Genomic DNA, 12,607 nt, shown 5'->3' on the forward strand with positions numbered 1-12,607 from the left:
GTGCAAAGGTCATCTCCAGGGAGGGCACATAGGAGGTTTGCACTGTGAGCTGTGCTAGCTGCTCTTCCCACAAAGTGTGTGATTCGCAGGAATGACCATGACACACCATAGGGCCATAAAACCAGGTTTTCTCAAAGATTCACCAAGTGAACCTGCTGCTTTAAGGAGAACTGATAATATCTATTGCAAATGATAAAATTTGAGCTCTTGAATGAAAATTAGAATCTTGGAATGTGTCTGTCTCCACCACGAGCTTAACAGCTTTGTAGTGTTTAATGAACTTTTCCAAATGACCATTATGTGATGTTACAGAATCATACCTGGGTAGAAGACCCATTCATTCACGGTTCAAGATAGACCAGTGGACTTCAGTGGAATAGAGTCAGAAAAGTTCAGTGATAGGGTTGCAGATCCCGCATTGCTGAATTTGGTACAGCATCAAAGAACATCTGAGAGTATCTGCAAAGGCTAATAAATGATGCCCCTTCCTTGTTCAGCTATATATCTGCTTTTGGCTAGATTTTCTTCACCTATTTTAACCAAAACAACCTGGCACAATTGAATGCAGAAGCAGACATTAGAACCCAGCTATCGTCTATTCTGTGTTAACATTAAAGAAATTTGCAAAAAGGAAAATAATGCTATTTATATCACTTGTTGGTTTTTAAATAATTTTCATAAAACATTTAACATTTTTAACAAATTTCATATGTCATATATTATGTTTTTAAATTTTCTGTTTTAATTTCTGTAGTAAATATCGATAGATAGAACCCATACAAACAAAGGCTCTTTGGGGTCCTAAGACCAAAAAGTTAGATAACTGCTGGTTTCAACTGTTATTCATAAGGAAGCCATCCAGAAATTATTTTAATTTTTTGACTACTATGATGAATGTGTTCCCTAAAGAAGTTAAAATATCCCAGAACTCTGCTCAGTGTCTGTGACTGTCCATTTCAGTCATAGTCCTCTGAGACATGGGTAAGGAAAGGACACATGAGTTCTTGGTTTTATACCTGTGTCCTTTGATGTGTGATGTTTCGTTGGATTTATGCCTATTAGAATACAGATTTGTAGAGCTTAGTTTTGTTCTTATTATTTAATTGTTTTTAAATATTCTACCTTCCTGTCATAAAGTACTTTAAACAGCTTTATTTTATTTTCACAATCTGATATTTATTACCTATTCTGAGTCGTTTAGACTAACAGGAAATGGGAACAAGAAATATTTAAGACTTCAATGTCTTATTTAGAAATAAGCAAGTCTTTGTTTAAAATTCTAGTTTAAAGCAAGTACTTTGTATGAAAAATAGAGAAAATGTAAAATAATTTCAAGTGTTCTAGTAGGATGCATTGTAAATACAGTGACATTGCAACTTAAAAAATGATGTCACACTGCATTATGCTGATCACCATTTGAACCAACAATGAGAAATTTTAAAATCTCGTAGTGTTTTTGGGCATCACATGCACATATACTCAAACGTGTGCCCACAGACATGGCATACTTTTTTCTGACATTTCAAACTGTGGGAGATATGGATTCTTTGGGCTGCTGTGGTGTGTGGGTTGTGACCAGTGGGTTGCTGGCATGGGAGATGTGGATTTCATTTTCTGTCCTTTCTGTGTCTAGTTCTCTTGATTTTTGCTAGGGATCATTAGGTTTCCTACATATGTCATATCTGTTTCCCAGATAAGAGTTTGGGTTTGTTGCTGTTGAACTTGGAAGCTCCACTCTTGTAGATATATTAAGGGGCGGGGGGAGAAGGTTCAACACAGTGTATAATATAACCAGGACAAAATAGAGATGAGTATACCGATTGAGCCCCAATAAATTGATAACTGCCTCTGTGGAAGGTCCTTGGAGGCATGGAGACTTCTCTGAATATCTTTCAGAGTATTTGGATACTTTTTGTTTACATGTATTGCTTTTATTAGTTTTATTATGAAATTCTTCATAATATATAATGTTTATAAAGGCATCAAGAATAAAAAAAGCATAAAACAATTACTGATGTGCCCACCATCCAGTTAAGAAAAAGAAAACTATCAAGGTGAAGAAAATTGTCCTACTGTCCTGCCCCCATCACAGCTTTTGCCATTTCTTCTGTTCCCTCTGGCTCATAGCCATGTCCTTATATAATTGTAAACCTATTTATTCATCCAGTCAGAATCACAATCCACAAGCTTTTGTGTTTGTGAAATTCCATTCAGAAGCAGACCACCATACAATTTTAAAACCAGAAGATCAACGTTCGCTTCCGTTTCCCAGATAGTTTTTTCCCAGTTGAATTATTATTATTTTTTTTAATTATAAAGGTAACATGTGCTGATGAGAGTCAAGACAATAAAAGATAAAAGTCTCTTTCCACAGTCCCCAACAGTTCCAGGCTTCTTTCTACACAGACAAAAATGTCATTTTAAAAAGGCTAATGAGATTGCATTATTCCAGCTGCTCTCTTCTGACTGCGTTTGCTGGACATCTGTCCTCTCTGGTAGCCAGAGGTCCAAACATATGCTCAGCAAGGATCTTAGCACACCCAGGAGCAGGAGGGTCCAATGGGACGAGCTTCTGTCACTCATGGGTATCTCGGAGGGGTGCATGCCCTGCTTTTTCCTCTTACTTTCCTCACGTGTTTCTTCTCATCCACCTGTTCCTCTTTTCTCCCCCTACCAATAAAAGATCTTTTTTGTGAGTGGGCTGGCTTATGGGTAATGTTCTGTTTTGAAAATGTTTTAAATACAAACAACAGAGAGTAACAAATACCCATTTAACCCACCAAGTTAAAAAAATTACAGAAAAGTTGTAGTTTATATTGTTAATACTTTTCTATACTTGCAAGTCTTCTACTATGAGCTTTTACTTTTTTAACTGCAAAACCAAAGTGGACTACAATATGAGTTTTTATGAGTCATAGTGAAGACAGTGTTTTGGAATTCTTAGATGTCTTTTTTTCTTTAAACCTCCTGAGACTCTGGGATTTTAGAAGTGCCTTCTATGTGATTTTACAGGCATTTTTAGGAATTTTAAGAGTTAATCTGTCACTTTTTGCATTCCCAGAGAAGCAATTTTAAGCATATTTTATTTCATATTTAATTTAGATTAATATATTAAGTTGGTTTTAACATAAGTTTTAAGTATTCATTTAAGTGTTTAAAAGGTAAAATTTGATTTTTTGCTGAGTACCAAATGATTATTACTCTTTAATTTACACTGTACAAGGGAAAACATGTTTAGCTGACAAATGTTCAAATGGAATATGTTTAGAAGTGAATATATATTTAAAAATAGTTTAAATTTTAATTACATGTTAACCCATTGAAAATGTTTTTAAAACTACTTAGGTATTGTTTACTGTATGTATTTTTGAGCCTGTGTACATGTTATCTACTCAAAAGTTAAATTTTTAAAAAGTGATTTACTCACAGATTAGATTAAAAACTGACTTCTTGCATTCTCTGTCAAAAAGGCAGGTGGTTTCCTTGAATAACCCTGGTGTCCTCTTTTGTAAAGTATAAACACCTAATTTATTATAATTGTCAATGTGTTTTAACTTTAACCCATTTAAGTAGCAGACATATCTTGAAATGGCTTGTGAGTTTTTGATAAGAGAAATGCAGATTTACAGAGCTGGTAAAGACCATGGGACAAGATTATAGAATTCTGGTCATTTTTATGCTTCTCATTGATTTCTATTTCAGTATGAGTGGCTTTTGAGTCAGAATGATGGTCCTGTATTTGCACCTGTGAGCCTGGTTGAGAACACAGTGTCTCTGAGCAGTAAACCCACAGAGCAAGGGCCACCTCTAACTGGGAGGCTTTTGGACTTTTCTGTTTTTAGGGGGAAATGAACTATTCTCACAGTGACTTTGGAACAAGCTGTGTTTCCTCTAACATGACCAGCTCCCTTCAGGAGCCCTTTTGGAAATACTGCTCACTCCCTAGCTTGAGAGTCTGGTCCAAGACTATCCAGGCCTGCCGGCTGGGGACCTGGGTGTGTGTGGAGGTGGGGGCTGGGAGCTCATTAAGGAGTGAGCCCATGCACACTTGCATAGCTGCCCTGGCTCCCTGGGGGGAGGTGATGATGGTGGAGAGTATCAGCCTTGCTGTGAGCCTTGGCCCTGCCAGTGTAGCCCCTAGGCTTTGGCGTGTCCACATTTGGGCTCATGCAGCTTATGGGGTGAAAAGTGACACCAGTAGCCTGTGAGCATGCTCAGCAGACCCTCAGGAAAGCTGCTGCCCAAGCAAAACAGGCAGAAGTCTGACCTCATGTACTTACTTGGGCTCTCATTGACCCATTCTGACCTGACTTTTGTTTCCTTAGGGAACTGTACCTGGGGAATGAATTGTAGGTTTATACACCCTGGAGTCAACGACAAGGGCAACTACTCCCTAATCACCAAAGCCGAACCTTTCCCGCCTAACGGTGCCCCACCTCTCGGACCTCACCCACTGATGCCTGCCAACCCTTGGGTGCGTGAACACCTCTTTTCTTTAATTACTAGCAAATCAGACATCTAAGCTCGGAATCTCCAGCTTAAAGCATATTAATGCCACTTGCATAAAAGGTATTTCTGTGATGTCATAGACAGAGCTGCCTTCCAGATGCTTCCTTTGTCTCCATGTGTTGAGGTAATCCTAGACTCAGGGAAGCCATATCAGGACAGAGTGAGACTCTGAGGAGAGACCAGGCAGTGTGCAGCCAGCCGATGTTTAAATGGTGTGTTTGCTCCCATTTCTTGATAGATTTTAAAGTTTTGCTTGCTTTCTCAACTTTTCCTGTTTCATTTTTTAATAGGGTGGGCCAGTAGTTGATGAAATTTTGCCTCCACCCCCTCCAGAACCTCCTACAGAGAGTGCCTGGGAACGAGGACTTCGGCATGCGAAAGAGGTAACTAGCAAAAAACCTGAGAAGAAAGAGAGTAATGGCAGTTCTTGCATAAAACTAGCATTTCCTTGACCCAGAGACAGTGACTAAAAACTCAGTAAAGCTTCTGAAGTAAGAGGTATATTTCTGTGATTTCTTTGAAGAGCTGGAAAATAGAAAACAATATCTGACTGTCTCTGTGAGGCATGCTAGGTCATGACCAAGCCCAGAAGGCCATGGAGTTCCAGCCTAGAACATGGACCCCTGTCTTCATGTGGCTTAGGTAACATTGGTCACACCCAGCTGGTGCTGCAGCCCCCAGCCTCTCAGAGCCATTCCCCAGATTTAGGACACACTGCTACCCCTAGTGGCCTATCTTCTGGAGAAGCCATCCTCTCTTCTTAGAGATCCTCAGTGTGCACATGGGCGCCCCTTCCCACTCCCTTACTCCAGCCCACACTCTTGTCCCAGATGTCTAGGCTGTTTCTGAGCCACTTATGTCAGATTCTTTTCAGTGAGATGATAGACTAAAACAAAATCATTCTCCTTGCTACCTCAGCTCATACTTCACTCCTTGTGCCTTGTCTGCCATGAGCGGACTTATTTTCTTCTCCACACTGTGTCCTCATCACTGAACGAATATCTGGGACTCCCTGGTTCAATGCCCGGACTATTATTAGGAAGCAGCCACCTCCAACACCCTTCCCAGAATGTCAGTTTTGTGGCGCTGCTTAATGGGCCCATCCTGAATGCCAGGTACAACTGTGTGCAGGGACAGGGCGCTCCAGCCCCACAGAAAGGCACATGGGGTCCTATGCCCCTGGCATAGAGCTCAGGCACACCTTGCCTGCTGAGCACTCAGTCATGCCAGTTCTGTGGAGCCACTCCAGCCACAGGGGCCAAGGCTTTGGGTCAGATCAGGACAGGCTTCCCTTTGTTTTTCCTAACAGTAACCAGTGTTGATTTCTTCTCACAATGGTAGGTTTTAAAAAAGGCAACCATTCGAAAAGAACAAGAACCTGATTTTGAAGAAAAAAGGTTTACTGTGACTATTGGGGAAGATGAACGAGAGTTTGATAAGGAAAATGAAGTTTTCCGAGATTGGAATTATCGGATCACAAGAGATGTCAGAGACACAACGTAAGGAATGATTTGCCTCTTCATTCCGTTTTCGAGAGAGAATTAAGTTGTCCCCAGCTGTGTGGGGCTTGGAAGAGAGCACGTAGGTCCCCAAGGTGTGTGGGGGCTGATGACTGTTCACTGTCCCTGACTGAGAATGACATCCTCTAGATAATTTCAGACTTCTTTGCAGTTGACTTTGCTCAGTTTTTTACTTCTCTGAAGTGCATATTTTAGTTTTATGTAAGGGCTGTGTTACTGGAGAAGGCTCACACCTGTTTGGATTCATACGAACTCTTGAGTTTTTACAGCTGGTCTTGAAGCCCCATAAGTCTCCTCTCGACCCCTTCCCAAGTTACCCAGAAACCAGGAGAACCTATGAAATTTGTCACTAAAATCCAGGAGCATGGCAGGTGCGACCCTTTTAACAAAATACTGTCTTTGTTGTTTCTTCTCCCGGATATTTTAGTAGTGTTTTTTAAAAAAATAATTAGGAAGTACATGTGGTTGAAAAACATAAGTCAAATCTTTAAAAATTGTGTAACATAATAAGTACAGCCCTTGTCTCCCAGAGCTCCGAATCCCAGGCGAAAGCACTTACCTCTAAGGGAACAGAAACAAGCCTGGTTTCTTCTGAGCAGCCAGTATGATGTGGACTCAGATCAGGGGAAGGTGTATAATTTATTCAGTGATTCGAACTAGCTTTACCACCATCTTAGTCCTGTAGCAACAATTTATGCATTTACATTTACTGGAAAGTATTTTGTTTGTTCAACATCTGCTGTGCTGCTGTGACATGCATGTGCCAGGCCCCACCCAGACCTGGTCACTCCAGACCTCTGGGAATAGCGTCCTGGCATGCATCAGATGGGAAACCGTCCAAACTGTTTCTAATGGCACTCAGGGTAAGGGCTGTGTCAGCCAGGGTCCACTCAGCAGAGGAGACTACTCAGCTTTTTGAATGGAGAACATTTAACATAAAAACATGTTTTTTGGGTGACTATAGAAGCAATGGGAAAGGCAGCAGCTTGTAGGAAGTAGCTGCTAAGGGCAGGGGTGTAGGCTGGAACTGTTAAAGTTGAGAAGCTGAGAGGAGCTAGAACTCAGACCTCTGAGGAGGGCACACAGGCCAGCTGTGCTGGCATCTTCGAAGTAGGAAGTACAGAAGGGTGACTGAGAAACTAAGTTGGAATTTAATAAGAGGCTCAGGGGTCGTCAACGTTAAGACTCAAAAAAACCAACCTTAACTAGTTCCCATTTATTGGAATCCTGCGATGTTACTGTTTTGTGTCCAGGTGCTCCTTTCCCAGTGATGCAGCATGCCTGTGACCAAGGTTATGTCCCAGGTAGGGAAAAATGGTAAACTAACTGACAGTTGTGGCTTTCTAGGAATGGTCCCTCAACCAGCAGCAACATCACCTGGGAGCTTGTTGAAAATACATTCTTTCAGAGCTGCCCCATCAGAAGTTCTAGGAAGGGTAGAGCCCAGCTGGATGTTTTTAACAAGGCCCCTAGGTGGTTCTGATGCCCGCTGATGTTGGAGAGCCACAGATTTCAGTTCCAGGAGCGTAGGCCGTCAGACATGATGCTAAGATTTAGGGATAGAAAATCTGAATAGTTGCCGTGTAGAATCTCCTTAGTGTGGTCAGGTTCTGGTCATGTGGAGCTAGGTTATAGAACCCATGGGAAAGCTGCCTATTCAAGAAATCCTGAGGAAGGATTCTGGATGCTATAAAGAAAGGGTCCCCAGCCCCTGGAGCACAGACCAGTACTGGTCTCAGGTCTGTTAGGAACTAGGCCACACAGCAGGAGGCAAGCAAAGTTTCATCTGGATTTGCAGCCACTCCCCAGCACCAGCATCACCACCTCAGCTCCACCTCAGATCATCAGGCATTAGATTCTCATAGGAGCACCAGTCTCTGATGCCAAAAAGTTGGGGACCACTGCTGTAAAGGATGGGAAAATAAGTTTTTCCTTTATACCTATATTTGGAAATAAACAGAATTTGCTAGCATGATTACTTAGTAAAAATAATGCTATTCTAGACAAACACACCCCAATTCATATCTTTTAAAGTTCCATTTCTACCACATCAGGGACTTTATTCAATCACCATCTGACTTGTGAGACTTCATACATAGGAGACATTAAGGAATATCATCTCTGCACAGGGCTGTGTGGCACTGTACTGAGAGTACTCCACTGAGTCCTGCAGGGACCAATCGTCCAAAAGACACAAGGGACCCCCAGGATGCCCCGGGTATCACCTGTGATAAATAAGGTCATTGGTACTAGCTCTGTCAGGAACAGAGCTCAGTAAACCGGAGCCAGACTGTCGGGCCACATGCCCAGGGTCTAGGACTGTACCTTTGCCAGCATCTGTCCTTCATGATTGTGCCTGAGGAGGTAATTATTGGCAAGTTGCATTCATGGATGTGGGCAGCCCCAACTTGGTTCTGAGGGAGGCAGGCTGAGGGGACACTGCATGCCCTTTTCCCATTGTCTGTAGCCTAAGACTGAATAGTTCCTCGGAAGAGAGGTCATTTTCATTTTGTTTAATCAGTTTTCCCAAAACAAACTTACCTGCCCTTCCCCCTTTGTGAACGCACATATCCTCACACCCAATTTGGAAAGTGTTTTTTGGGGTCTTCATTGGCTGTAATATTTGTGTTGGCTTTTGTATCTTTAAGGTCACAGGAAGAAAAGTCTATGCTTTGGGGACCATAGTCTCTTCTTTCTGTGTAGTATGATGCCATGTTGCAGGCCTCTGTGCAAAGTTATTGATTGTTGTCATCAAATATGATTTGTGTGGCCTGAAGGTTAAATTGCGAGAAAGATATCTGGCTGTTTGGGTGAAAAAAAGCTGTGTTATTTGGCAGAGCCAGCCTTGGGTTATCTCTGCCAGAGGCACTGGAAACACTGGAGGAGAGATTTCCTAGAAATCAGCCAGTGGAAGGCCATGCAGACAACTGGAGATGGCAGCAACAAGGGTGGCAGCACAAGCCTGGCAGAGGCCTTTGCAGCTGCCCAGAGTGGGGGCCTCTGCAAGCTGGAGGTGCCTTGGTTTCTCCTGCCAGTTTACCCAAAGGGGAGAGTTGGTCTGGAGCCAAGAAATCCTTGAAAGAACCTCCTATCTGGCGTCTATCTGTTGCCAAGTGTATATTCCCCTTTCCTCCCCTGCCCCCCACCTGTTCAAGGCACCCACAGGACAGGACCTCTGGGTCAGTGTGCGTGGCTTCTAGCCCAAGTGAATAACAGGGGTCTACTCAAACCTTCCCAGGGATTAGTCCATTGTTGTCCTGTCCTTGTTGATTCAAAGTCCACCTTTACCCTGAGTGCTGGGGTCTGTTTCTGGACTTGTGTTTTATTCCTCCAGTCCATATTGTATCTTCATTCCCAGGTTTCCTGTAACATCTTGTCACATCTCAGGGTGTGTCTTCTCCATCAGTGATTGGATAGTCTTGCATGTCTCTGTTTCCATGTGATTGTGAGTTGAGGATCAGTTTGTCTTACTTCATTAAGAAACTTGGTGTTTTTCCTGGGATTGTCCTAAATTTATAAATTGTTGTAGGGAGAATTAACATTTGTTAGTGTCTAGTCATCTATCCAAAGACAAGGAATATTGTCACACGAATTTGCATGTCTTTCGAGGGTGTTTCGCAGTTTTCCTCAGATAGGTTCTGTACATTTCTGGTTAATTACATTTTGTTCCTAAGTATTTTTTTTCTCCTTTTCTTGGGGTTGTAAATGAGGTTTTCTCTGTACTCCATCTCCTAACTGGATTATTTATGTATATGAAGATGTTAGTTTCTGTAAATTTTTCTCTGCTTTACTAGGTTCTTCTTTCTGGCTCTTTGAATTGTCTTTAATATCGAGTCTCGATTTTTCAGATATAGCATCACTTAATTTGCAAATTGAGATGATTTCACTTCCTTTCCCATTCTTCTTCTCTTGGACACCTCTAGTCAGGTCACGTTGGCAGTGCCTCCAGCACAATGGTCATCAGGGAGGCAGCAAGCCTCCTTGCCTCATCCAGATCTTACAGAAATGTTCCCCCTGTTCCCCTGAAGTAAGATGCTGGCTTTATTCTAAAGTGTATGCATATATTTTATCACATTTAAGAAAGTATTATTTACTTTCCTTTTTTTTTTTTTTTTTTTAATATTTTCATCAGGAAGGGGCATTGAATTTTTATCACAGACATTTTTGTCATCCATGGGTGGAATCCTGTGACTTTTCTCTGTAGGTCTGTTATCATATGCAGTATACTCTTGAATTTTCTAATAGTGACCCACCTTTGCATTCCTGGAACAAATCCCACTTAGTGATGGTATATTACTTTGTTGATATGGTGTTAGATTCTGTTTGCTAACATTTTATGTAATATTTTCACATTAATATTTTTAAGTTAAAAGGCTTACTTTTTATTCGTTCTTTTTTCAGACTTGAGCCTTATGCAGATCCTTATTATGACTATGAAATAGAGCGGTTCTGGCGTGGCGGACAGTACGAGAATTTCAGGGTGCAATATACAGAAACAGAACCATACCACAATTACCGAGTAAGTAGGACTTAGATATGTAGATCTGAACTTCACTGATTGATTCATTAAAATTGCCCCCTTTTTTATTTATAGGACTTTATGTGGGCTTAATCATGTTGGTATGGTGTACTAACTCCAGCCCAGATTGACTGTAGAGAACTAATGGAGATCCACAGATTAAATTTGTGGTGATTTAAACAGACTTCCTTGGATTTATCTCTCTTCTTGCTGTGTTTTTTTTTTTTCTTATTTTTAATTAGATTTGCTGATTGGGTTATTGATACAGTTTTACAGGGTTGTGTGTTTCACCCTTTTAAGCATATTACTTTTTCAAACTCCTTGGTAACACCATTTATAATCATTGTGCTTAACCAGTTAAGTACATTCTTTTGGGCCTTTATCAGCCATGCCTTGTTGGTCTAATGGAGAACTGGTCTATATTGGCATTTCCCTGAGAGTTTAGTATATTTATGAATGTATGTGCTTCCACCTTTGGGTCCCTAATCTTATGCTTGTTAGAGTGATATGAAAAAAGTTGCCCCTGGGAAGAGATCAGTTAGAGGCAGTTTAGTAGTTTTTTTGCTATGACTTACGTGACAGTCATATGTTTTTAGGACCAAAGGAAGCCCTGGGTGCCCATCGGTGATCTTGTAAAGAGATGGGGACTCTGGTTGACCATCCGTGCCCCTCTCTCCAGTAGAGCAGATTCCTCACTGAGGTTGGGCTGCAGGAGTGCGGATGCCTCATTGCAGGCCCAGCAGCCTTGGAGGTAGCAGGGACATGCTGGAGTCCCTTTCCACCATCTGTCCCCGCTATGTCTCAGGGGCAGAGCAGCATGAAGGTCAGGAGTGTACTTCGTTTCCCGATAGGCCACCTAAAGCCCAGAGCCCGTCAGTGTACTGTGACTTGGGCTTTATTCACTTTTAATTTTGACTATTACAGCAGATGAATGAATAAAACAGAACAAGTAGTTCAAAAAGATATTCAAGGATTAGGATTAGAAAAACAAGAGCCCCATTTTAGGGTGTCCACTCTATCCTAGACACCACTCACTAAACAGAGTGCTTTAGGCGCCTGGGTTGTCTCCACCTTAAGCATGAGTTGCTGAGGCCAGGGAGGCCCAATGGCTCATGTGCCAGAACTTGCTGATTAGTCTAAAATTAGTGGTTGGAAGGGTTCACTCTTATTCCACTCTAATTTGGCTTCTAATCCATTTTTTAACATTGTGTTTTAAAGAGACTTTGAAACAAAATTAACACCAGAGATTGTTCTAATTGTCATTCGCTTGCTCTTTGCATTTTCTCTGTACTTTCTGTTTTAAGTGTTTAAATCACAGCTGGTATGTGTGTGTTTGGCTTTTCAACAAAGGAAAGGGAAAGGGAACGAGAGCGAGAGAACAGACAGCGTGAGCGTGAGCGGGAGCGTGAGCGCGACCGAGAGCGGGAGCGCCGGCAGCGGGAACGCGAGCGGGAGCGGGAGCGTGAGCGAGACAAGGAACGGCAGCGGAGGAAAGAGGAGTGGGAGCGAGAGCGAGCCAAGCGGGACGAGAAGGACAGACAGCACAGAGACCGAGACAGGGAGAAAGAGCGGGAGAAGGAGAAGGAGAAGCCAAAGCCCCGCTCCCCCCAGCCACCAAGGTAGGCTGCCCACTGCTTGGGGTCTGGGAGGCCGGGGTGTGGGGCCCTGAAAAGAGGAGGGCTTGGGGCCTGCAGCTCCACTGTCTGGGCCCTGTTGATGAGCATCTCTGCCTGTTTCCCACAGCCCCAAACCCACTGTCCCAAAATCAGTTGCTAAAGAAATGTTGATGTGTTTTAATTAGTAGGTGCTGCCCCATCATGTAATGTGTGTTACAAAACATGTGCAGTGTGTACCCTATTACTTTCCTAAATCAGGAAAGTTCTGAATTCCTAGTTCCTCTGGGACTTGGAAGAAGAAATCGGGAGGTTCAGGATATGCATGTTGCTGGCCACCGTATGGCGCTCTAGCAGCTAGAATGCAGGGTCAGCTGGCCTTTCCACTTAGCTTGTTCTCAGTGTGGCAGGTTACATGCTGCTCTATGAGAGTTGCCAGTTGGACT

General features: G+C 42.4%; 1 protein-coding gene across 3 annotated transcripts in view; it reads left to right on the top strand.

Annotated features, from left to right (window-relative positions):
• ZC3H18 (zinc finger CCCH-type containing 18) overlaps positions 1-12,607 on the top strand; it is a 55,403-nt gene that overhangs the window by 20,297 nt on the left and 22,499 nt on the right. For all 3 annotated transcript variants that reach the window (XM_016129446.2, XM_016129448.2, XM_016129447.2), the window contains 5 exons: positions 4,326-4,474; positions 4,800-4,892; positions 5,851-6,008; positions 10,431-10,548; positions 11,899-12,167. In XM_016129446.2, coding sequence (XP_015984932.2) covers positions 4,326-4,474; positions 4,800-4,892; positions 5,851-6,008; positions 10,431-10,548; positions 11,899-12,167 — 787 coding nt within the window. The remainder of the gene's footprint in view (positions 1-4,325; positions 4,475-4,799; positions 4,893-5,850; positions 6,009-10,430; positions 10,549-11,898; positions 12,168-12,607) is intronic.

This window comes from Rousettus aegyptiacus, unplaced genomic scaffold (genome assembly GCF_014176215.1).
Source record: "Rousettus aegyptiacus isolate mRouAeg1 unplaced genomic scaffold, mRouAeg1.p scaffold_m13_p_14, whole genome shotgun sequence".
NCBI classification, from domain to species: Eukaryota; Metazoa; Chordata; class Mammalia; order Chiroptera; family Pteropodidae; genus Rousettus; species Rousettus aegyptiacus.